This window comes from Ovis aries, chromosome 21 (assembly GCF_016772045.2).
Source record: "Ovis aries strain OAR_USU_Benz2616 breed Rambouillet chromosome 21, ARS-UI_Ramb_v3.0, whole genome shotgun sequence".
NCBI classification, from domain to species: Eukaryota; Metazoa; Chordata; class Mammalia; order Artiodactyla; family Bovidae; genus Ovis; species Ovis aries.
In genome coordinates, this window is record NC_056074.1 from 24,512,889 (window position 1) to 24,539,013 (window position 26,125).

Below are 26,125 nucleotides of genomic sequence, written 5' to 3' on the forward strand. Positions count from 1 at the left end.
TGTTCTTTTTTTCTTACCAAAAACAACAACAAAAAAACAATTTAGAGATCATGTTGAGAATTTGAAGAAGATAATACCAGTATGTTGGCAGGCTGTGGTCTCTAGAGGACTTGATCACAGTTAGGTTCCTACAGTTGGATGTCAGGTTCTTAGCTCTCCACGTTTAATAGCATTAATCCTGAGGCTGATATCACTAGATATGGGGATGATGACTCACATTAACCTGATAAAAAAGAGATGGATTTATAGGCCAAAATTATAGTGTATTAATTTCATATAATGAAAACTATTTCTCATGCTCTTAAAAATGCTTATATTTGTAGTATCTCTGCTTATAGACAGTCTTATTTGGGAATCTGTTTGTGGTTTAAAAGCTATTTGGTGCCCATCGACAAGGGTGGGGAGATGACCCTCTAGTTAAAAGAGCAGGAGGCACTTTTTTTCTGGTGGCTCAGATGGTAAAGAATCTGCCTGCAATGCAGGAGACCAGGGTTTGATCCCTGAATAATCAGGAGGATCTCCTGAAGAAGGGAATGGCAACCCACTCCAGTATTCTTGCCTGGAGAATTCCATGGACAGAGGAGCCTGGCGGGCTATGGTCCATGGGGTTGCAAAGAGTCGGACATGACTAAACATCTGACACTTTCACTTTTCGTAAGACTGGCCTTTTGAGGGCAGATGTGGTTTCGTTACAGTGTTAGTCAAACACTGATGGCAGTGTCTGCTTTTCCTAACTTCTGATTTCTGATTAGTTCTTTGGATTGATTATTAAAATAATTGATGAGGATACAGTCCTATTAGTTTTTTTTTTTCTGCTTCAAGATTCAGTGTAATATATAATGGTTTGCCAGGGGCATCTTATGATCAGACTAGTGCTCAATGCAATTTCTGCTTTTTTGTAGATATGTGATCTTGGACATATTTTTTAAGTCCTTCGGGCCTTAGCTCCTTACCTGCAAAAATGAGATATTAGCCTATGTCTTAGGAACCTTGTGATGATTAAATTGCATCATTAATTTAAGACATCTGGTCCCCTGAAATATGCTCAATAAATGGTAGCTCATACTTTTGGTCAAGGAAGAAAACTATTTATGTCTTTTTGATCATTTTGTGTTAATTTTATGGTGCCTGTCTCTAACATCTTCTTTTATAATTCCAGATGTTTTTCATTTGGTATTGGTGAAGGAGTCTCCACCAGCCTAGTAAAAGGCATTGCCCGGGTGTCACGGGGCACTTCAGAATTTATCACAGGCAAGGAGAGAATGCAGGCCAAGGTGAGGGACAGGCCTTGTGTCTAGAGGTGGCAATATAAGAAGAGTGTGGAGCAGAGTGGGGCAACAACTCCTTGCCAGCATTCATTTTCTTATATCCCCAGGGACTTGGCCTATATACTTAATGGGACTACTTTCAGCCTTATGCAGAAGGAGACCAGTATATAGTTTGGGGAGAAATGGCATCTGGTTCTAGTAGTTGGAGGCCCAGAGCCAAGATGCTGGAATAGGTTAGGGCTTTGGGTTTAAGACCCGAAACAGAGACACTGAATTTTGAATGTCATGATTGAGATTCCAGGTGTTTGCTTTAGGGCCTCTTTTGGTATTGAACCCCATCCTCTGTGCAAATACTACAAAGTAAAGATGAAGGAACAGCAGTCGTAGGTCTGGTAGATTGGAAGAGGTGGTAGATTGATAGTCCATTTGCTTCCTATACACAAGGGAAGGCATCTTCCACCTCTCATTATATTTCTAAATTCCTCTTTGCCAGATCTCTTATCCAATCCCTACCTCTCCTGGGTTTCCTTTCCCAGACAGTTCCTTCCTTCCTTCATAATTATGTCATTCAATCTCTCAATGTTAGTTTCCTCATTTGTAAAGCAAGAGGAATAATGCCCGTGTCCTGGTGCAGATAGTATCAAGGATAGGTGTATCATGTACTGTGTTGCCTAACACTAGGTATGTGATATTCAGTTAGTAGTAGTATTGTTGCTGTTTCTATGTTTTGTGCTTATTCTGATCTTTTTCCTTCACCAGGCACTTAGAGCCCTTAAACGTTCTCTGCAGCCCGTGGTAGACGATGTTTCTCTCAGCTGGGATTTGCCTGATGGTCTGTCTGCTAAAATGCTTTCCCCAGAACAGACTGTCCTCTTTAGGGGTCAGAGATTAATCCTCTATGCCCAGTTGACCGGGACAATGCCGGTGAGTTCTCATTCTTGTCTGTTCCTCTAGTCAGAGTAGCTATTGTCCTAAATTCTCCTCTGGGCAATTCCATGAAAGCTGGTAGAGTCTCATCAGGAGATTTCCCTTGCCAGGTAGAGTCAGCCCGGCCCTTCTCTATTATTTCAAGTCTCTGATTTCTTGAGTGGCCTGGTTCCCTGTCAGAAATTTAATGGGTTGGGTTGGGGAGCTGCCCCATATCTATCCTTTCTTTTGGTAATCTCTTCCTCTGCCATTTTTACCCTTCTCTAATTTGTAGCCAGCAGAGGCAACAGGAGAAGTTTGCCTCAAGTACACACTCCAAGGAGAGAGTCTGGAGAATAAAGTGACATTTTCCCTACAACCCAAGCTCGATGCCAAGTGAGAATTCAGTGTTCCTTTGCTATTTTCTTTCTTTCTTGTTTGGTCTCTGCCATCCTTCAGGGTTGATTTCCTTCTCTTATTTTGGGGTTCAGTAGTGGCCCTACCATCACTTCTCCTTCCTAACCCATTTATATCTTTTTCTTCCCCTAATTTGGTTTTTCCCTCCTTTTCAGCCTTAACTTTTGAGGGTCCCATACAATTGACTTTTGTGTGAGTCTCTAAGTCACAGGATTTATTTATTTTTTAGCCTCACCATTCACCGACTTGCAGCCAAATCCTTTCTGCAGACCAAGGACATGGGCCTCAGGGAAACTCCTGCAGGTGATAAAAAAGATGTGTTGAAAGTTAGCATGGAGTGTGGAGTCATAAGCTCCCACACAGCTTTCATTGCTGTCAACAAGGATTTCAGCAAGCCAATTCAGGGGCCACTGGCTCCTCGGGATGTTCCAAGGCCAATGCTGTTGCATGCTGCCCCAGTGATGCAATCCATGTCACTACAGAGGTGTGGAACTGGTAAGTTTTACCCCATTCAAACTCATGCAAAAGAAGGGCCTCTGGACATCTGAACACAGCATTTAAAGCAAAGGTTTGTGAAAGGTCCTTGTTGTTCAGTTGCTGAGACATGTCTGATTCTTTGCAATCCCATGGACTAGGTATCCCAAGTATCTAGGGATAGATGGCGGAGGATTTTCCATATGAAATTAAGAAGAAATGAAGTGGGAAGACAATAAATGAATGTATATTCAAAACAAAGGATATTCAGATGGGTTCATCAAAATGTTAGATACTGCAGAAAAGTCAAGGTAAAAGCTGAAAAAGAGCTACTGGATAAATATCAAAGAAGCCCTTGCCAATCTAATGAAGAACAGTTTTATTGGCTTGGATCAGGAAACAGTCCGTATTACAGGATGACAAAGGGTATAAGTGAGGCTCCTCTGATGACTCAGTGGTTAAGAATCCACCTGCCAGTGTAGGAGACCCAGGTTTGATCCCTGGTCCAGGAAGATCACACATGCTGTGAAGCAACTAAGCCTATGAGTGGCAACACTGAACCTGTGCTCTAGAACTCAGCAGCTGCAACTGCTGAGCCCGTGTGCTGCAACCACTTAAGCCTGCTCATCTTGGAATCCACAACAAGAGAAACTACTGCAATGAGAAGCCTGCTTGCTGCAACTTGAGGAAACCTACACACAGCAATGGAGACCCAGCATGATGTTGAAAGTCCAGTTTAGTTTTGATTCCTTGACTTTTTTAGTGGCACCAAACTACTAAAAGGAATCAGGAGCTTTGGTATAAGAATGAAGCAGGTAGAGTGTTGGCTTAATACTGAGGTTGGGGTTTTGTCAGATGGGTGTAATGAAAAGGACATTAGGGACATAGAGTTGATGTTGATAAGAGAGTAGTACTGTTGGACCTGAGATTTAAGGTAATTAGGGGAGAAAGTAAAGATAGAAGGAAGTGTTACATAGGAAAAAAAAATAGAGGAAACAGATTTAGAATCCAGATGAGGTCAAAGACATAGAGCCTGTTATACAGAGTGGAGTAAGTCAGAAAGAGAAAAACAAATATCACTCTGTTAATGCATATATGTGGAATCTTGAAAAGTGGTTCTGATGGACCCGTTTGCAGGGCAGAAATAGTGACGCAGACGTAGAGAATGGACGTATGGACGCAGGAAGTGAAAGAGAGTGTGGATCAAATTGAGAAAGTAGCGTTGCCTTATATACACTACCATGTGTAAAATAGCTAGCTGCTGCATAGCCCAGAGAACCCAGCCCGATGCTCTGCGATGACCTAGAGGGGTGGAGTAGTGGGTGAGGGAGGCTCCAGATGTAGGAGCTACACACGTATACACACACAGTTACAGCTGAATTGAATTGTTGTACAGCAGGAACCCACACAACATTCTAAAGCAATTATTCTCCAATTAAAAAACATAACCAATAAAAAAGAAAAGAAACTGGGAGAAGTGGATTCTGTATTGTAAAAGTAGAATATTTTAAAAGTTTATTTTGTATAAGTGGAACAATTTGCTTGATAATAAGATTCTGACTTGAGAGGGAGTGGTGAAGTAGAGGGGAGGCTGAAGCCATTTGATTGAAGAAGTCCCGAAGTTTTAAAGTGTTGGACAGGTTATCTGCATAGATAGGTGTTGATGTCTCTCAAGGTGATGCAGCCTGTAATGAAGTGCAAGTCTGTGATCTTTCAGACACTCCAGTGGGTGATGGGAAGTGACAGAGAGGTTGGAGGCTGACAGCAGCAAGGATATGAGGAGGGTAACCCAGGTGAGATTGGTAGGCTGGTGACCTGGCTGCAGCAATCGGCAATGAAGTGGTTTCCACATACACCTCCCAAACCTGGGGACTTGGGATATGGCACTTCGAGCAATTTGAGGGGTAGGGCAGGAACAGGTTTTAACAGTTTTAAGTTAAGATAGTCTGAAGAAGCCTCTTGTGATGAAACTCACGATGCAGAAGAGGTCTTTGTCCTGTGTCAAGAGTTCCAGAAGACAAAGTACAAAGCACTCAGAGGGTGATGTTGTGTGCAGGATGTGGGCTCATGGTAGAAGAAAACAATGCACAATAGAGCCAGTGGCAGAACTGATCTGGATAGGAGGGTCTCAAATTATCCAGGGCCTTTGGCTACACTCGAGCATAGAGGGCGCCTTGGTCTCCATGTCTACACTGGTGTTTTTCAGCTCATTCAGAGACCTTTTCCCGCTTCCATCCTCCTTCTCGGCCCACCGATGATCACTCATTACTGAGGGTGTCCCACCAGCAGAATAGTCGTGATCCTGATCCTTTTAAGCCTCTGATTAAACAGAGCCTGTTCTTTCTACCTGAGCATCTTTCCAGGGACTTTTTCTGACCAGTGTTTGTCTACCGCCTGTATAGGACGAAGAGCACGCATGTGTCTTGGTTATAGACAAGAGAAGAAATGCCTGTCAGAGGCCTGTCTTGAGAAGCCAAAGTCTCGTGCTTCTGCCAAAAAGACCAATGCTGAAACTCACGGTCCAGGTGAGATGGGCCTCAGTCTTACCCTCTTTTCTATGGGAACTGAAGAGCAGATCTTCAGTTCTCTGCTATCTTGTGGCTTTCTTTGTTATTGTTGTTTAGTTGCTCAGTCGTGTCTGACTCTGCACAGTACCCTGCCAGGTTCCTCTGTCCATGGAATTTCCCAGGCAAGAATTCTAGAGCGGGTTACGATTTCCTTTTCCACGGAATCTTCCCGACCTAGGGGTCCAACCTGTGTCAGCTGCATTGGCAGGTGGATTCTTTACACCTGAGCCACCAGGGGAGCCCTGTGACTTTCTCTACCAGGAAGTTACCTATTTGAAAAGCAGCAGGCAGAGGGTGAGATTTGTCCAGTCCCTATATTTGCCAGGGTCAGTCCATACAGCTTATGACCCTGAAACCTACCCAGTAGAGTCTGAGTTAAGTCCTAGATAGATAAACCACGTTGCCATCTCAGCTCACACTCCTTGCCTATGGGCTGGGGCCCTCCTCCCGCACAACTTACCATGTGTGGGCCCCTGCTACACTGCCATTCTTGTACAGACTGGGTTTACAAATGGGTCTTCCAGATACCGTCTGATGATCGTCTGTCACCAAAGAGTGTTCCTTGCTCATTGCCTTTTGTTTCAAGTAGCTGGCTCTACATGTACATAACAAATGGAATCTAAGTACATTTCACCATGAAGAGATGTCTTTTCTATTAAAATAGGCTAACAGGACATTTCTTTCTAGTCTCCCCAGTTTTGTAGCTAGAGTTTGTGCTATACAATTATTTCATTCTTTAAAGTCTTATTTGGTACTCATTCTCATTCAGTTATCACAGCTTCAGGGTCTACGGTGGATTCAGAGCTCTGTACTCCCAGTTGTTGTGGAGTTTTAGGCAAATTGGTTCACTTATTCGCGCTAGCTAGCTCGCTCATCTGCACAGCTCCTCACCTCCTTGGGTTGCCACAAGAACCTTCTTGGGTTGTCCAAAAAGTTCATTCAGGTTTTTCCATAAGATCTTTTGGAAAACTCTTTGGACAAACCACTAGTTTGTGTTGGTTGTCTGTAGTGTCCTACTATCTCAGTAACTTAGAATATCCCTACTCTGAGCTTTCTCACTTATGAATTCTTTTACCAAAGTAGAAAGAAAAATTACCCAGGAGAATAAGTTGCTGGGTTTTATGAATTAATTAGCGATTACTATTTATAGAGAGCTATTAGTGGCCTTCCAAGTACTTCACATTCTTTGTCGTGTGTTAGACTCTATTGTCTTGAATTTACAGAGAAGGCTGACATTCCTGTTAAAGAACTGTTACATTTTGAGTGTTAACAGTGCTGAGTTTCAAACTAAGACTGTGGAAATCAGAGCCTTAGGTATTTTTTCTTTTTCCATTGGAGTGGAACTGTTTCTCTGGTTACAGTTTTTCTTACCTACTAATTTTCTAAGTTGCTGTAAGTACACCATCTCATAGGATTGATAGCCAGATGTGAGATACTTTCTATGAAAATTTTGTGGCCTTTAAGCAGTTTTCATACCGCCAGGATTGGACACTAGGCTATTCTTTGAGGTAGACTGTTGAGAGCTTCCATAATATCTGCTTTCTTTGGAAATTTTGATAATTGAATCCAAACCACATTTGTCTAGAATTTTTTTAATATACCTAAAGTTTTAAGGCCCATTTAAACATGACTGATGCTGTGTATAAAATAGATAACTAGTGAGAACCAAATGTATAGCCCAAGGAACTCTACTCAATGCTCTGTGGTGACCTACATGGGAAGGAAATTCAAAATTCAACAAGGGAAAGATACAGGTCATTAAAGAACCCATATGATGGTGCTGTTTAAGTCTTACCCAGTCCTGTTTATTTTGCTGTAGAGTAGAAACTAACATGACATTGTAAAGCAACTACATGCTAATAAAAATTAATTAAAAAAATAAAAATAAAATAAACAGGACTGGGTAAGACCTAAACAGCACCATCATGTGGGTTCTTTAGTGGCCTGTATCTTTCCCTTGTCACTGAATGTTTTCAGTGCTGTCAGTGTGTCACCGGAGTGGCCTGCATTGTCACAGAGAGAGGGCATGTGTCCTAGGGGACAAGATTAAAATGAGGATCTTTTGGTATCTGTTTAGTGCTGGGCTCTCACTGCATCCTGTCTCTGAATTCAGACCTGTCTCTCAGGATGCTCAGGGGCCATTAGCGCCATAATCTCCCATCCTTTCTTTTCTTCTCCCGCACAGTCGTTGAAGATAATCGTCTTGCACAGTTGATTTCCCTTCAAAAGGCAGATGGTTCCTGGGATCTGAATGAAGGTCTGGCTTTGGTCCTGGGTATGAAGTTGGAAGACATACAGGCTGCACTTCCTGACAAGGTGAGATTCAGAGAAGAAAAGAGAGTGTATATATTTTTGTGAGGTTAAGGTGAGTAATGAGAATTGGGGTGAATCATGAATCACCTCAGGAAGGAGAATACAAGAGGTCATAGACTAATTTCTGATAAATAGAAGTTGAAGATTTTTCTGGCTGTGTTGGAGCAGAAAGAACAAAGAATTAGTGTGTTAGTAGAAGTTGATGGTTTAGAGTTGATGGATGACAGAGGGAAAGCAAAAATCCTCTTTAACTACATTTTCTGCCAGTCATCTTAGTTATAATTACTTATATTTATTGAGCAATTACTTTATGCCAGCCCCTGTGCATTGCACTTCCCTTCATGACCTTATTTATTCATCAATCAATTAAATATGGTAAATCCTACTCATGCTGTACTTAATAGATGAATAAGAAGTATGACAATATCTTTGAGTATACTCAGCTAGTCAGTGGCAGAGTTGGATTCAATCTAGGACTATCTGTCTTCAGAATCTATGTTCTTTCTACTAAACAGGGTGGTCCAGAAAGTAACAGAATTTCACCAAAGTTAAGATAGGTGAAGTATCAATAGGGACAACTTAGTTATTTCAATTGTGTTCAAGAATGCTGATGAGGACAAATTATATTCAAGAATTTCAAGGTAACTTACTGAATCCTCTAGTTGAGAAACTGTTGAATATTGAGATATACGCCAAATGAGACATATGAGACAAATGTCAAAAACTTGAAGGACACCCATCATGCTGAATTTTCAAAATGTGGAAGGTGATTAACTAAATTTTAAATATTCTATAATTGCCTCATCTAATATAGTATCCACTAGTCACCTGTGTCCTCTAAGAGCTTGAGCTGTGACAAATGCAAGTGAGAAATTAAATTTTCCATTGAATTGAAATGTGCTAGAGTTGTGAAAGACAAACTGATTTCAAAGACAACATAAAAATGTAAACCATTCTTGATAATTATTTTTAAATTGATTACATGTTAAAATAATACTTGAATATATTAAGTTAAATGCAATATATTAAATAATTCAATGTCTTTATTTTTACATGTGGCTGCTTGGGCGTTTAAAGTTATATATGTGTCTAGCATTATATTTCTCTGGAAATAATTATTCTAAAACAAATAATTAAAGGGGTAATTTACAAATAAGTGGAAGAAGATATGAGAATCATGAAGTTCTAATTTGGTTTCATTGAGAACAAGGCGTGTCTGACTAACATTTCCTTCCTTCTCGTGGTAACTGGATCAATAAATCAGGGGAATGAAGAGTCCTTCAACAAAGAACCTCAATTTTTAAAAAATACTTATTTATTTGACTGTATTGGGTCTTAGTTGAATTATGAGGGATCTTGCGTTGCAGTGCACAGACTCTAGCTGCGGGGTGCACAGGCTTAGTTGCCCGCAGCACGTGGGATCTTAGTTCCCTGACCAGGAATCGAACCCAAATCCCCTGAATTGGCAGGCAGATTCTCAACCACTGGGCCATGAGGGCAGTCCCTGAACGTAACCTGGGGGCCTCAGGGAAATCTCTCTCTGTGGTACAGGATGTGAATTCTTCAAGCTGGGCCACAGTCCTGGCGGTGCTCTGGCTGCATGACAACGCTAAGGACATGGATTGTGAGTGGGAGCTTCTGGAAAGGAAGGCAGTGGCCTGGATTCACATCCACGCAGGTAGGAACCCAGTCCTAAGACCCCATCTTTCCCCGTGTTTAGGAAGCTAGCCATCATCCCAGGCATTGAGCCTCCAAGCCTGATAGAGGGTTACCAAGATAGGGTCCCCATGTTTCCCTTCCTGACCATCCTGGTTCAGACCTTTCCTGATGCCCCAACTGGTTGGATGAGGGTGCAATCTGAAATGGGGGAGTGGAGGAGGTGGGTGGGGAGTGTGAGCTGTGAGAAGGACGTGAAGTGAAAATGTGCTGTACTGAGTGTAAGACTGGATGTGGAGCCCTTATTCCTTGGGTATTTATCGTTTCACTGCTGCTGAATATTTCTGGGGCCGGAGAAGATTAAAGGGAGCCTGGGCGCTAGGGAGAAAAAAGTCAGAGGTATTGAAGACTGCTAAGTAGGGCTCAGGGAAGATGCTGAAGAGTTTAGGGGAGCCTGGGAGAAGAGCCTGTCCTCTCATCGCTGTCCCTCAGCCCTCATTTTTGTTTCCTCCTCTACCAGGGTCCGTCAGGCACGAGCTTGTGAAAGCTGCAATTGCTTTCGTGAAATCTTCTGTGGATCCTGCCATCTTCGGCCCCTGAGGAGACCGTCCAGAAGAAGTGCCTCTGCTATGCTACAGTCCTTGCCTTCACCGTCTCTTCTCTGAAGTTTCTGTAGTTTACACCTGTCCTGGCAGCTCCTTATTACACGAGCAGTGGGCGGCCACACCCTCTTGCCTCTCAGTGTCAGGTTCTCTTCGAATGTGCTTTTCCTTCCCCAGCTCATACTCTCAGCTGAGTGTCATGGGTCCCAGAATCAGTTCCCTTTCTTAGAGGAATTCAAAGCATTCCCAGGCTATAATGTTCCTCCTCAATTGTCCAGAATGACCACATGGAACACAGGTGATGTGGACTCCAGACTAAAGATTGTGGCAATCATGTTCAGGGAATGCTTGAATCAGAGAATTCTCTGCACTTTTTTTCTGTCTGTTTTTGTTCTTAGGTACTTATCAGGACCAGACTGGACCAGAACTATGCAGTTTTCTATTTTTAGATAGGAAGAAGAGTTGGAGGGGAGGTAGAAAGCCAACACTGGGATAAATATAAGCTTAAGATCACAAAGAGGGAGACTCAGGGGTCCACTGTGAGATCTGGCATTTGGGGAGCTTCTTTTAAAAAATTTTTTTTTTAATTTGTAGGATAATTGCTTTACAGTGTTGTGTTGGTTTCTACCATACAACAATGTGAATCAGCCATAAGTATACATATGGCCCCTCCCTCTTGAACCTCCCTTCCACCCTCCACCCCATCCTACCTCTCTAGCTTATCCCAGAATACCGGGGTGAGCTGTGTGCATTATACAGCAACTTCCCACTAGCTATTGGTTTTACATATTGTAATATGTATGTTTCAACGCTACTATCCCAGTTCATCCCACCCTTTATTTCTTGGGGACTTTCTTGATTGATCCTGCTTGGGCTTTGTTTGCCCCTGCTACATGCCTTTCCTCCCATTGCCTTGGTGACTTGGGTTGAGTTATGTCTGATAGAGACCTGTTTTTCCTTAATCCTTAAACATGTTAGTAAGAAAGCACTAATGGACTCCTTAGTCCTAGTCTGAACTCATGAGGCTTCTAAGTCCAGATCTGACCTCATATAATATGGGAAAAAACAAGTTGAAGGGCAGTTTCCTCTGAGACCTCTACCTAGACCACTCACCCCGTGAGGAAGAAAGAAGCTCCTTGTGTTTCTGAAACTTATGTCTCATATACTCTATCCTGGTGGAAATGACCCTTTTTGATGTGTTGTCTCCTAAAATGCTATCATATCAATATTAAAATGGCTATCTCTACCCTGCACTTTGTTGTATTTGGTCTTTATTTGTAGAGTTACCCACTGAACCTGCATCAGTTTTTATTATCCCTTGTTTTTTCCAGCCAACTTTTCTGGTGCCTCTACTGTTCATGCTGTGTCCTTTCCTCCTATCTTCTGTTGTAGGCTGGTTTCCTGTCATTTTTTAAATGAGAAATATATATACATATATATATATATATATCTTTTTTTGGGGTTGCATTGGGTCTTAGTTGTGGTATGCAGGTCTTTACTGTGTCGTGTGTAATCCTTATTGCATATATATGTATATATATATATATTTTTTTTGGTTGCATTGGGTCTTAGTTGTGGTATGCAGGTCTTTACTGTGTCGTGTGTAATCTTTGTTGCATATATATGTGTATATATATATTTTTATTTTGGTTGCATTGGGTCTTGGTTGTGGTATGCAGGTCTTTACTGTGTCGTGTGTAATCTTTGTTGCATATATATGTGTATATATATATTTTTATTTTGGTTGCATTGGGTCTTGGTTGTGGTATGCAGGTCTTTACTGTGTCGTGTGTAATCCTTATTGCATATATATGTATATATATATATTTTTTGGTTGCATTGGGTCTTGGTTGTGGTATGCAGGTCTTTACTGTGTCGTGTGTAATCTTTGTTGCATATATATGTATATATATATATATATATTATTTTGGTTGCATTGGGTCTTGGTTGTATATATATTTTATTTTGGTTGCATTGGGTCTTGGTTGTGGTATGCAGGTCTTTACTGTGTCGTGTGTAATCTTTGTTGCATATATATGTATATATATATATATATATTATTTTGGTTGCATTGGGTCTTGGTTGTGGTATGCAGGTCTTTACTGTGTCGTGTGTAATCTTTGTTGCATATATATGTGTATATATATATATTTTATTTTGGTTGCATTGGGTCTTGGTTGTGGTATGCAGGTCTTTACTGTGTCGTGTGTAATCCTTATTGCATATATATGTATATATATATATTTTTTGGTTGCATTTGGGTCTTGGTTGTGGTATGCAGGTCTTTACTGTGTCGTGTGTAACCTTTGTTGCATATATATGTATGTATATATATTTTATTTTGGTTGCATTGGGTCTTGGTTGTGGTATGCAGGTCTTTACTGTGTCGTGTGTAACCTTTGTTGCATATATATGTATGTATATATATTTTATTTTGGTTGCATTGGGTCTTGGTTGTGGTATGCAGGTCTTTACTGTGTCGTGTGTAATCTTTGTTGCATATATATGTATATATATATATATATTATTTTGGTTGCATTGGGTCTTGGTTGTGGTATGCAGGTCTTTACTGTGTCGTGTGTAACCTTTGTTGCAGCACATGGAATTTCTAGTTGTGGTGCATGGGCTCAGTTGCCCTGAGGCATATGGGATCATAGTTCTCTGACCAGGGATTGAACCTGTGTCCCCTGCATCACAAGTGGATTCTTAACCACTGGACCACCAAGGAAGTCCCTGGCTTCCTATCTTATATGAGGCAGGTAAAGAGCACTGGCCAGAAAACCACTGTTGGAATCCTGACCATACATTTAAATAGTCATGTGAGGAGGGACAAATGATTTTACCTTCAGGACCTTAGAATTCCCATCCTACAACTAAGAGATTAAACTAGAATTCTGTTATTATTTTCATCTCGATTATTCAAGCATTCTGAGCAAGATGACAATACCTGTTCACTTAGGTGGAGAATGGCCCACAGCTGAGTCCTGTTTGGCTCTTGCATGGACTGGCATTAGGAAGATTTGCCTGACTTGCCCAGTGGTGACTCACCTCCCAAGACTTTCTTCCAAGTTTACCACAGCTGAGTGCAACCCATGGAATATGGCCCTGACATCACTGAGAAGCTTGCTAGAGATGCGGAATTTTAGGCAACCTCAGAAACTACAGTATCAAAATCTGCATTTTCTTTATTTTTAAAATTTTTATTTTTACTTTATTTTACTTTACAATACTGTATTGGTTTTGCCATACATTGACATGAATCAGCCACGGGTGTACATGAGTTCCCAATCCTGAACCCCCTCCCACCTCCCACCCCGTATCATCTCTCTGGATCATCCCTGCACATCAGCCCCAAGCATCCTGTATCCTGTATCGAACATAGACTGGCGATTCATTTCTTACATGATAGTATACATGTTTCAATGCCATTCTCCCAAATCATCCCACCCTCTCCCTCTCCCTCAGAGTCCGAAAGTCCATTCTAAACATCTGTGTCTCTTTTGCTGTCTCACATACAGGGTTATCATTACCATCTTTCTAAATTCCATATATATGTGTTAGTATACTGTATTGGTGTTTTTCTTTCTGGCTTACTTCACTCTGTATAATAGGCTCCAGTTTCATCCACCTCATTAGAACTGATTCAAGTGTATTCTTTTTAATGGCTGAGTAATACTCCATTGTGTATATGTACCACAGCTTGCTTATCCAGCATTTTCACAAGTTCACCAAGTGATCTGTACACAAATTGAACTTAGAGAAATAAGGGCTTAGTCTTTTCATAAAATAGGCTTGCATTCAAGTTTGTCATCTAGATCAGAGGTCCCCCAACTTTTGGGTACCAAGGACCAGTTTTGTGGAAGAATTTTTCCATGGACCTGGGGTGATGGGGATGGGAATAGTTGGTTTCAGAATAATTCAAGCATATTTATTGTGCACTTTATTTCTATTATTACTATATCAGCTCCACCTCAGATCACCAAGCAGTAGATCCCAGAAGCTGGAGACCCGTGATCTAGATAGTCCCTATCAACGTAATGACAGAAAAGACAGGTTCTTAAGGACCATGGCACTTGCACAATTACCCTCTTCCACAAAATGACAGTCCTTTACATTTATCGTGCCGGACGTAGACTGTTCCATTCATTGTTCATCTCTCCTTTGCTCACCCTCAGTTTCCAGACTTGAGACTTAGGAACTTCTAAAACAAACAAACAAACAAACAAAACAGAAGGATATGGCAACCCACTCTAGTATTCTTGTCTGGAAGATCCCATGAATAGAGGAGCCTGGTGGGCTATAGTCCATGGGGTTGCAAAGAGCCAGGACTGAGCAACTGAGCAAAAACAAAAACAAACAAACAAAAAAAAAAACAAAGGATAATCTTACTTATGTCTTCTTTAAACTGCAGAATCAACTCCCATTTTAAAGTATAAACTATAAACGCCCATGCTTTTATTTTTCTAGTTGTGCTTTTGTGTTATAGAATGTTGTACCAACTACACATTCCTCAGATCTAAACAAGTGTCTATCTTCAGAACCAACAAAGATATTTTATCACCTGCACTGAAGCCCACGTTCAAGGCTGGTGCTTCATGTTTTAGAAAAATGTCAAACACCATCTGTGCTGTCAGGAACTGATGATCTGGGCAAGGAGCCTGGGAAGGAAGCTGCTCTCATATTGATTTTCCTCACCCTGTTCCTGTAGTTGTTTCCTGGCTGCTGCAGACTTGGCCAGAGGGAAGGCAGATAACATGGCCCCAAGATTCTCCCACTCAGACTGAGTCTAGTGCCTTCAGGGCAGGGTACGCTGTTCTACAGAGACTTATAGGAAACCCATTGGTATTTTTACTAAGGGCTTCCCTGGTGGCTCAGATGGTAAAGAATCCTCCTGCCAATACAGGAGACCCGGGATGGATCCCTGGGTCAGGAAGATCCTCTTGGAGAAGGCAATGGCAACCCACTCCAGTACTCTTGCCTGGAAAATCCCATTGACAGAGAAGCCTGGTATGCTACAGTCCATGGGGTCTCAAAGAGTTGGACAAGACTGAGTGACTTCACTTCACTTGTGTTTTTAGCTACTCTGACCATCTTTGAGTTTTAGTTAGCACATTTTGTAATCAGCGATATAATTGGCTTAATATTTATTAAATTCACTTTCTATTTCTTGCATCTGTTTTTAAACATTTTCCCACTTCTTTTGGTTTCAGTTAAGCATTATATGTGATTTCATTTTATCTCCACTCTCAACATATCAGTTATATTTCTTTATATGTATTTTTTAGTTGTTTCCCTAGAATTTGCAATATCAGGTCCACCTTCAAATAGCACTATCTTACTTTACATGTAGTTCAGGTACCTTGATGAGTTACAGAGTTTTCATAGTTCTTTCATCCCATTCATTGTGGCATTGTTCTTCATTTATTTATAATTATCCATTGCATTCAGTTCAGTTCAGTTCAGTCGCTCAGTCGTGTCCAACTCTTTGTGACCCCATGAATCGCAGCACGCCAGGCCTCCCTGTCCATCACCATCTCCCAGAGTTCACTCAAACTTACGTCCTTCGAGTCAGTGATGCCATCCAGCCATCTCATCCTCTGTTATCCCCTTCTTCTCCTGCCCCCAATCCCTCCCAGCATCAGAGTCTTTTCCAATAAGTCAACTCTTCGCATAAGGTGGCCAAAATACTGGAGTTTCAGCTTTAGTATCATTCCTTCCAAAGAAATCCCAGGGCTAATCTCCTTTAGAATGGACTGGCTGGATCTCCTTGCAGTCCAAGGGACTCTCAAGAGTCTTCTCCAACACCACAGTTCAAAAGCATCAATTCTTCAACGCTCAGCTTTCTTCACAGTCCAACTCTCGCATCTTTACATGACCACTGGAAAAGCCATAGCCCTGACTAGATGGACCTTAGTCGGCAAAGTAATGTCTCTGCTTTTGAATATGCTATCTAGGTTGGTCATAATTGTTTTTCCAAGGAGTAAGCGTGTTTTAATTTCATGGCTGCAGTCACCATCTGCAGTGATTTTGAAGCCCAAAAAAATAAAGTCAGCCACTGTTTCCACTGTTTCCCCGTCTATTTCCCATGAATTGATGGGACCAGATGCCATGATCTTCGTTTTCTGAATGTTGAGCTTTAAGGCAACTTTTTCACTCTCCTCTTTCACTTTCATCAAGAGGCTTTTTAGTTCCTCTTCACTTTCTGCCATAAGGGTGGTGTCATCTGCATATCTGAGGTTATTGATATTTCTCCCAGCAATCTTGATTCCAGCTTGTGCTTCTTCCAGCCTAGCATTTCTCATGATGTCCCATGCATTAGTATTACTTTAAAAAGTTATCTTTTAGACTAAGAAAAATAAAGTATTTGTTTCACCTTTATTTATTCCTTCTCTGACACTCTCTCTCTATGTAGATCTGAGTTTCTGACCTATGTTATTTTCCTTCTTTCTGAAGAATTCCTTTTAACATTTCTTGAAGAATAGTTCTCCTGGAAATAGATTTCCTCAGATTTTGTTTGTCTGAGAGTATTTGTTTCTCCTTCACTTGTGAAGGATAATTTTACTGACTGTTCAATTCAATATTCTGTGCTTATCTATTTCAACACTTTAAACATTTCACTCCACTTTTTCCTGGTTGTATAATTTTTGGCAAGAAATGTGTTGTAATTCTTATCCTTTTTCCTTAGTGGATAAAGTGTTTTGCTTGACTCTGACTTTTTTCAAGATTTTCTCTGTTTTTGTTTTTTGTAGCATTTTATTTACTAAGCTAGAGATAGTTGTGGGAAAGCTTGGAATGGAATGGAAAAACAAGAGTGCCTCTTCGGTTACAGTGAGTTTGAGATGCCTAACATCCAGACCCCTACACGGAGATATTGAGTAACAAGTCTAGAATTCAAGGGGGGAAACCTGGCTAGAAATATAAATATGTGAATGAAGACAGGATTTAATATTGTTAGAATGAAAGAAAGCAAAACAGGAATGAATATAAACATAAAAAGCTTAGCAGTTGAACCCTGAATATATATAGTTACACACACATATATTTACTATATGTGACACAAAGGTGCATCTTTTTATACATATTCTTTTTTCTTTTGTAAGGATGCTCTACTGTATCTTTCAGGATAGCTGTTACTAAAAGTTTTATTCTTTCTGAACCATGGCCTACTTGTCTGCTTGTGCCTTGGAAACTGGATACTGTAGTTTGCTTGACAGACTGGGCTATATCTCAAACCTGCTAGGTCAGTCATCTTTCTGCTAGTACCTGGTCTGCTCCATCACACACAAGGGCTGTTTCAGTACTGTAGCCTTCTGAGCATACCTGAACCATATCCCAGCAGTTGACCAGCTCTCATCATGGGAATGGGGACCACAAAGAAATGCGAGGAATCGCTTAAGAACTGGTAATAACTAAGGACACCAAGCCACTCAAGAGAGTTTCCTGGGATTCAAGTCCCTGATATTTCTGTCATACCCATCTCTCCCCAACAAAAATGCAGAAAGTATGTTTCATTCCTATATTTATTAACTTAATTCCTCCATTAACTGGGTTCCACCTCTTCCATAGAAACAATTAAATTGTTAGGGAGCCCAGTAAAGCAACTGAACACTTTCTTACCAGAAGGAAAAAAAGAAAAAGAAAGGGAGGGGGAAAACAGATTAAGAAATTTATGACCCAGTAAGTAGCCATATCTTACTCTTCCATTTTGGCTCACAGTCCACTTCTTCACTGCTGAGTTTTTGCAGATGAAAGAAGAAACTTTCACTTGGTTACTCATGCCAGACCCCAGCCCTACCAACAAACAATAAAGCACCTGTCACTGGACCGAGAATGCCTGGACTTAGCCCTGCTATTTATAATCAGAAAGTTCTGCTGAATGATTAGTTGAGAAATCAGTTGTTGCAAGAATGTACTAGTGACTTACTTGAATTTCAGAGAGAGGATAAAAGGCATTGAACAAGGCAGGGCTTTTTTTTCTGATTAAAACAAGAGTGATCCAAATAAGGCAAGATTTCCTACAAATAAATTGTAGCAAGACTGCTCCCCTGAGAAATACCTACTGAAATTTCTGAGACTCAATTCCTATGAAACGACATATTCTGAACAGGTTCTCTTCTTTTTCTCTCTCTCATAAAATCTTGCCATGGAATACACAATAAAAATGGTAATAAGGCATACACTAAGGGCATACACAACACTCCTCCAAAACCCTCAAGTGAATCTATTAATAACTCTCGCACAGGGCCAGCTGCTTTCTGCATGGGGTTGTTTTGGGAAGCAGTGATGATGCAGTGAAGGAGGGCTAAGCTTGGAGATGACTGTTCTGCTGTCTAACTTTAGGAAAGTCACAGTTGCTCTGAGTCCAATTTCTAATCATTAAACTTTCTGCATCGAAAATAAATCTTTCTACCAGATATGCCCATGATTCCTGAATCATCACATGGAAGAGTGCATACAAAGTTTATCTATCAGCCCTGGAAGCCTTTTTTTTTTTTTAAATTTAAATTTATTTATCTTAATTAGAGGCTAATTACTTTACAATATTGTGTTGGTTTTGCCATACATCAACATGTATCCATGATGGGTGTACACGTGTTCCCCTTCCTGAAACCCCTCCCACCTCCCTCCCTGTACCATCCCTCTGGGTCATCCCAGAGCACCAGCCCCGAGCATCCTGTATCCTGCATTGAACCTGGCCTGGCAATTCTTTTCTTATATAATATTATACATGTTTCAATGCCATTCTCCCAAATCTGTCTGGGTACAAAATTCAAATCTCTGGAGTTCATCATAGTGTTGAGCTTAAAAACATTGGCTTTAAAATGACAGTCTAAGTGCATTCAGTTTTTAGTTGTGTGATCAGTTATTTAATCTGCTTTTCAGTTTCTTTGTTATATGGTTTCTTTGGGAGAATAAATGTGGTAATAAATTTTAAGAATTAGCGTAACACTTAGAATGTGTCAGAGCTTCTATGACGGCTCAGACAGTAAATTTGCCTGTCAATGCAGGAGACCCAGATTCAATGCCTAGGTCAGGAAGACCTCCTGGAGAAGGAAATGGCAGCCCACTCCAGTCTTCTTGCCTGGAGAATTCCATGCACAGAGGAGCCTGGCAGGCTACAGTTCATGGGGTTGCAAAGAGTCAGACGTGATTGAACAACTAACACTTTCACTTTTCTTTAGCATGTGGCAAAGGCTTACTGTGAGTTTTTAACTGAACATTAGCTATTTAGTCAATCATTTTTTTTTTTTGGAGAAGGTTTGAAGCCAACGCCTTTATTTACACTGATCACCCTCCATGAATGTACATTTGTCTTTAGAGGTACTGACCTGAACGACAAATAATGATAGTAGATATAAAGCGAATAATAACTGATGAAGTTTCTACCTGGAAGTGATATTTATTAGAGATAACCACGTAGTTGCATGGATGTATAGATAATTTCAAAAAAAGTAGACAAAGGATATCACAAGGAAAAGTTTGAAGGTGTAAAAGACAACCAAAAAAGAGATAGCATTGCAGGTGATCTAAGGTTAGAATTGGAACTCATGCTACCATGCAAATACTCTTGGAGGAACACAGACATTTCCCACTTCAGGGAATTCCTTTCTGACAATCGCACTACTATTACTTCATATCTGGATGATGAATAGATCGACAAACTAATTGCTCCCTCAGAGCTATCACTCATTCCCAAATAGGGCTTCAGGGGATCTGAATCAACTTCCAAGGAAGCACTCCTGGAAGCAGGGGTGTGTACAGGTCTCGAATGCATAAACCCTAAGAGACTCCATTTTTAAAAGTAGGAGAATTAAAGAGTGTTTGGCTGGAGCACTCTGTACTCTGGTCAGAGGCAGTAAACATGAGGTCCTGTTATAACGCTGGAAAATGTGACTTCATTCTCAGGTGGACTATGTGAGTGTTTCAACCTCTGCCATGCCATGTCTTATCATTAGCTTCTGCTCCCCCACACATGCTTGGGGACCACATAAAGGGACCTTCCTGGTCCTTGAGGCTTCTTTTTCCTGAAATGGACTTTAAAAATCAAACAGTATTATAGAATCATATGTTATTGTAGTATTTGGTACTCTACTTGCTGCTATTCTTTCTTTTATTTAATATTCCAAAGTCACCTTAGGACTTAATATTTCTAAGTCCACTCAGAAAATGTTAAAAGGACTGGAAGAACCAGAGCAGCATCTCCTGATAGAGTTGGGGACATTGTACCTCCCAAGTCTGGAAGGATATAACCTGAAGAGGATGTGATATAAGTCTATTTAATAATATTATTTCATAAAACATGTATTTTCAAATAATTTTATAATGCCAACATTGAAGAAAGGTATTTAAACATATATTTAAGAAACATAAAAATACACTTTTCATTAGGATTTATATCTTCCGCAGATACTTTCATAGAAATTACATTAACTTTACTATAACACCAGAGTATCTTTGTTGTTGATGTTTTTGCTAAGGTAATTATTAGTTTCATTTTGTGTATGACAAAACTATGTCTATGGAAGATATTGCATAAATTGTTTGAACTACTATATCTAATAAGTGGCAAAGCCAGAATTAAAATTAAATGTTCTGATTCCTAACACAATTTTTTCCTGATTATTTTTCAGAGGGTAATGCATAGTGGGAGTTTTCCTCTCAAAGATATTGTGAGATTTCAAAATATAAATGTGCCTGAAAAGAGTGAATCCATGAATTAAACAACTGTAAAGTGGTTTCTAACTTGACCTGAAAATGATTTGAATATATCTCAGAACTTCTGGTCTTGTTATAAACAAGAATCAGCCTCTCAAGACACTCCTTCCAAGAGATTGATAGACTGGTTGTAAAATAGCCTTTTCTTAATACATGATATTTTTAATATATGATACTTTAAGATATGATATGTTTAATACATGATATTTTTAACCTGCCATTCATAGGAAGGCGGGTTGTTGCTTGTTAAAAACACAGCCAATGTGCTCATCGTCAAAAAGCTTAATAATTTGATATTGGTGTTCAGACTTCAGTGTTCCTGATCCCTTTTTAAGGTTTGACTTCATCACAGCTATGAGGAACGCCTCGGCGGTGACTGAGTTTATTCTGCTGGGCATCCCGCACACAGAGGACCTGGAGACCATGCTCTTTGTCCTGTTTCTGTCCTTTTACATCTTCACCCTAATGGGGAACCTGCTCATCCTACTGGCAATTGTCTCCTCCACTCGGCTGCACACTCCCATGTACTTCTTCCTGTGTAAACTGTCTGTGTGTGACATGTTTTTTCCCTCTGTGAGTTCCCCCAAGATGCTCTTCTACCTTGCAGGGAACAGCAGAGCCATCTCCTACTCAGGCTGCGTGTCGCAGCTCTTTTTCTACCACTTCCTGGGTTGTACCGAGTGTTTCCTGTACACGGTAATGGCCTATGACCGCTTTGTTGCCATATGTTACCCTCTGCGCTACACAATCATCATGAGTCACAGAGCGTGTGCCATCCTGGCCATGGGCACCTCATTTTTTGGCTGTATTCAGGCCACCTTTCTAACTACACTCACCTTCCAGTTGCCCTACTGTGGCCCCAATGAAGTGGATTATTTCTTCTGCGATATTCCGGTCATGCTGAAGCTGGCTTGTGCAGACACCTCAGCTTTGGAGATGGTGGGGTTCATCAGTGTGGGCCTCATGCCCCTCAGCTGCTTCCTTCTCATCCTCACCTCCTACAGCCGCATCATCTGCTCCATCTTGCAGATCCGCTCTGCAGACGGCCGAAAGCACGCCTTCTCCACCTGCAGCGCCCACCTCACTGCCATCCTGCTTTTCTACATGCCTGTGGTCCTCATCTACCTACGACCAACCCCAAGCCCCTGGATGGATGCAACTGTTCAGATCCTGAATAACCTCGTCACCCCCATGCTCAACCCACTGATCTACAGCCTCAGGAATAAGGAGGTGAAGTCATCTCTGAGGAAGGTCCTGTATCAGCTGGACTTCCTTCCTGAGCAGAGGTAGAGACATCAGTAGCTACTACTTCAACTGCACTTTGTAGTTTATGGAATATTACTATACGGTAATATTCACAAACATCTTTGAAAGGGCAGATACTATTATGATTACATCCATTTTGCGATGTGAGGACTAAGACTGGAAGAGATAAAATGGCTTGTTAAGGACACATAGGGCTTCCAGGTGGCAGTAGTGGTAAAGAACCTGCCAGTCAACACAGGGGATATAAGAGACGGGAGTTCAATCCTTAGGTCAGGAAGATCCCCTGAAGGAGGGCACAGCAACCCACTCAAGCATACTTGCCTGGAGAATCCCATGGACAGAGGAGTCTGGTGGGTTACAGTCCATGGGGTCATAAAGAGTTGGACAAACTGAAGTGACTTAGCGCACATGCATGTATGCAAGGACACATAAGGAGTGAATGGCAGAAAGAAGACTCGAGGGCTGGCTTTCTGACGCTGGGATGTGTGTGTTATCATGCTGCTGATAAGGGAAGGAGGGAGATCACCTTTTGCTTCTTCAGCTTCTCAAAATCTGTTTCCTTCATCCTCTTGCAGCCCCTCCTCCTCTTCTTTCCCCCTTTGCCCTGGTGCTTCTTCATCTTGGCTGCAGTGTTTGATTCCTCCAGTGTCTTCATTGAATAAGCCCTCATTTTATTGGTCTAGGAGCTGTTGAAAAAAAAGAGAGACACATGCATACACAAACGCTTCTAAGCCTCTCTGAGTCTACATGATCTCTTCCCATTCCTCAGTTTCCTGGTTGTAACAGCTCAGAGGGTCAACCTAGCACAATTTGTAATAATAAAAGATGGAATCCAATTCCTTTTCATTTGCACTCGTTCAGATATCATTTGACAGATAACTTTGCTAGGAGTGGGCAAGGCAAAGATAAAGAAGACACAGATGATCTTACCTGAATGATGTCATAGCCTGCTGGAGAAAACAGACATACAATAGTTAAATTACAACTGTAGACAGAAAAAGATAAACTGAAGCTACCACCAGGAATGGAGAGACCAAGTAAATGTGATAAATTTGATAAATGTGATAAATAGAGCATTTATCATGTACTATGCACTATACTAGTTTATTTGCATTCTTATATCATTTTATTCTCATAATGATCCTATCCGCCTGCAATGCAGGAGACCCTGGTTCAGTTCCTGGGTCGGGAAGATCCCCTGGAAAAGGGATAGACTACCCACTCCAGTATTCTTGGGCTTCCCTAGTGGCTCGGTTGGTAAAGAATCCACTTACAATGTGGGAGACCGGGTTTGATCCCTGGGTTGGGAAGATCCCCTGGAGAAGGTAAAAGCTACCCACTCTAGTACTCTGGCCTAGAGAATTCCATGGACTCTATAGTCCTTGGGGTCACAAAAAGTCAGACACGACTGAGCGATTTTCACTCACTCAATGACCCTATGAGCTAAATACTTGTTGTTACTGTATTTTTGTATTTTACAGTTTAGAAACATGAGGTTGAGCCTGGGAAACTTGTTCAAAGCCGTACATGTCATGTGCACCTTGGCTGCCATCCAGCCCTATGTTTGTCTTACTCTATTATAGACTGAATTGTGTTCTCCCCCCAGATTCACATGTTGGAGTCTTAACTGCCCCCCGCCAGACCCCATACCTTAGAATGTGGCTGTAATTTGGAGATAGGACTTTTAGAGCAATAATTAAATTAAAACGAGGCTCTTAGGGTGGACCCCAATTCAACATGACTGATGTCCTTATAAGAACGGTAATCTGCAGACACAAAGAGACACCAGGGATACAGTCAGAAGAATGCCGGCATGAGGATGAGCAAGAGGGTGGCCGTCGGCAAGTCATCAAGGACAGAGCCTGAAATGGGTCCCTTGTCCTCCCAGAGGAAACCAACCCTTCTGTCTCCTTGATCATAGACTCCTAGACTCCAGCACTGTGAGAAAATAAATGTCTGTTGTTCATGCCACCCAATTTGTGGTTCAGTATTTTGTCCCCATAGTCCTAGAAAACTGAGACTTCCAAGCCCAGATCTGTTCTAATGCCTCCCATAGCCAACGTATGATTTGTGCTGCTAACAGCATGCACTCTCTATGTTCATTCCTATCAACATCACTGTTTGAGACTCAGAAACGGTCTTTGTTTCCCAAAGGAGGTAATGGAAAGTTCCAGAAAAGAGACACATTTAAAAAACTTTTCTTACCACTTACGCCAAGCTGTAAGGTTTCTCTAAGGGAATCATTGTGAAGATAATTCTCTAGTTAATTAATCTCAAAGGTACTCACTCTTATGAGATGCTTCTCCTGCTCATTATGACTTTGGATTTTATTTTTGCCCTCTTATTTCTAGCTCTCACTTCAGAGCTGCATATCAGGGCCAAGTGGATTAAGACTGGGAATTGATACTGGAAGTACAAGAAGGCTTGTTAGTTTTATGGTCTGGGTTTTCTCTGCAATTAGTATTCCAGGGAAGAACTAAGTGTGAGTGTAACATACATGTGTATATGTGTGCACACACACACACACACACCATACAGCCTACTTTCCACACACACACTCAAGCAAAATTTCATTCACCTGTTTTTCTAGCGTTTCTAAGGTGAGACTGATTTCTTCCTAAATTATTGCATTAAAATAGAGAGATTCTATGATATTAGCTTTTTGTGAGAGTTAGTGATAAAAATGTCACTTGCCAGTTATGATGCAATTAAATGGTCTAGACAAAGCAATTAAAATAATTCAGAGTTCAAATGGCTACATATTCTGAGCATGGAATCTTATCTCAAAGAAGCACCATTGGAATCTTTCAATCACATTCCAGGCTCAGAGCTGGCTTTGCCCAGCACCTAATAAAAAGCAGAATTAAAGCAAGGCAGTTAGACCAAACAGCAGGGCCAGGGCGAGCAATATGACACTCAGAATGAATTTTAAGACGGAATGCAGAAGGTTCAGTTTATCAGCCCTGACAGTTCTCATGGCTTAAATTAATCTGATACTTGCTAATTCTTTCCATCAGTAGGTGCTGTGCAAATTTGTATCTCATGTTATTGCCTGCAGTTTTTTTTTTTTTTGCAGTTTTGATACCCAAAATTTATAAGTATTTTACATTCTTAGTTATTTTGAGAGAGCTAAGGAATATTTAATTTCCTTAAATACACACACACACAAAACTTATGCACACACACACATGATATAATCAATGGAACTGACAATAATTCTGATAATAATCCAACAGAATGAAATTCATTATTTTTAAAGTGAATATAAAAGGCCTTTAGGGACGCCAATAAACAAACCACTTCTATGAAAACAAAGAGCTACATTCTTTAGTCCTGTAAGACATAGGAAGATAGAAATTTATGAGACCTTAAAGATCATATAAAACAATGATTTCATTTTATATATAATGAGGCAACTGAATCCAGAGAGCCCAAACAACATACATAAAATAACATGGAACAAGTGAGAAAAAAGTTAGGGACTCTGTTCTTCAATGCTGCTTCACTTAAAAGAATGGATTGGTAGTTAATTTAGGATCTAAATCTTATACTGAGTTTGTCTGCTTAGAATAAGTTTTAAAAATTTATTTATTTATTTTAATTGGGGGATAATTACTTTACAATATTGTGATGGTTTTTGCCATAGAGTGGCATGAATCGGCCATAGGCATACATCTGTCCCCTTCCTCCTGAATCTTCCTCCATAGCTTTTATAGTTATCTTTATACTTGTCTTCTCCACTTCGTAGCTGGTGAATTCTCTGAGAATAGGTACTGTATGTCTCATATATCTTGTACCACTAAGCCCATCTTTGTGTCCCATGCAGTGGTTCAGCACAGGGTCTGAGCACAGCTGAAAGTCTATCACTATTTTTAATACTGAATTGGATATACTTTAGTAAGTGATGCCTTTATGTAGCCTGGTCCTCAACTCTCTGGCC

The 26,125-nt window shown here is 40.8% G+C and overlaps 2 protein-coding genes across 3 annotated transcripts in view; both read left to right on the forward strand.

Annotated features, from left to right (window-relative positions):
• Positions 1-11,456, forward strand: part of VWA5A (von Willebrand factor A domain containing 5A) — a 29,838-nt gene extending 18,382 nt beyond the window's left edge. For both annotated transcript variants that reach the window (XM_004019801.5, XM_042238240.2), the window contains exons 12-19: positions 1,160-1,274; positions 2,028-2,192; positions 2,470-2,570; positions 2,821-3,086; positions 5,468-5,590; positions 7,818-7,948; positions 9,497-9,623; positions 10,122-11,456. In XM_004019801.5, coding sequence (XP_004019850.2) covers positions 1,160-1,274; positions 2,028-2,192; positions 2,470-2,570; positions 2,821-3,086; positions 5,468-5,590; positions 7,818-7,948; positions 9,497-9,623; positions 10,122-10,201 — 1,108 coding nt within the window. In that variant the 3' untranslated portion in view covers positions 10,202-11,456. The remainder of the gene's footprint in view (positions 1-1,159; positions 1,275-2,027; positions 2,193-2,469; positions 2,571-2,820; positions 3,087-5,467; positions 5,591-7,817; positions 7,949-9,496; positions 9,624-10,121) is intronic.
• Positions 11,457-13,272: 1,816 nt separating this feature from the next.
• LOC101105866 (olfactory receptor 10D1B-like) lies at positions 13,273-24,159 on the forward strand. Its single transcript, XM_060404238.1, has one exon. The coding sequence runs from the start codon at positions 21,274-21,276 to the stop codon at positions 22,207-22,209; it is 936 nt and encodes a 311-aa protein (XP_060260221.1). The 5' UTR covers positions 13,273-21,273; the 3' UTR covers positions 22,210-24,159.
• The last annotated feature ends 1,966 nt before the right edge of the window (positions 24,160-26,125 follow it).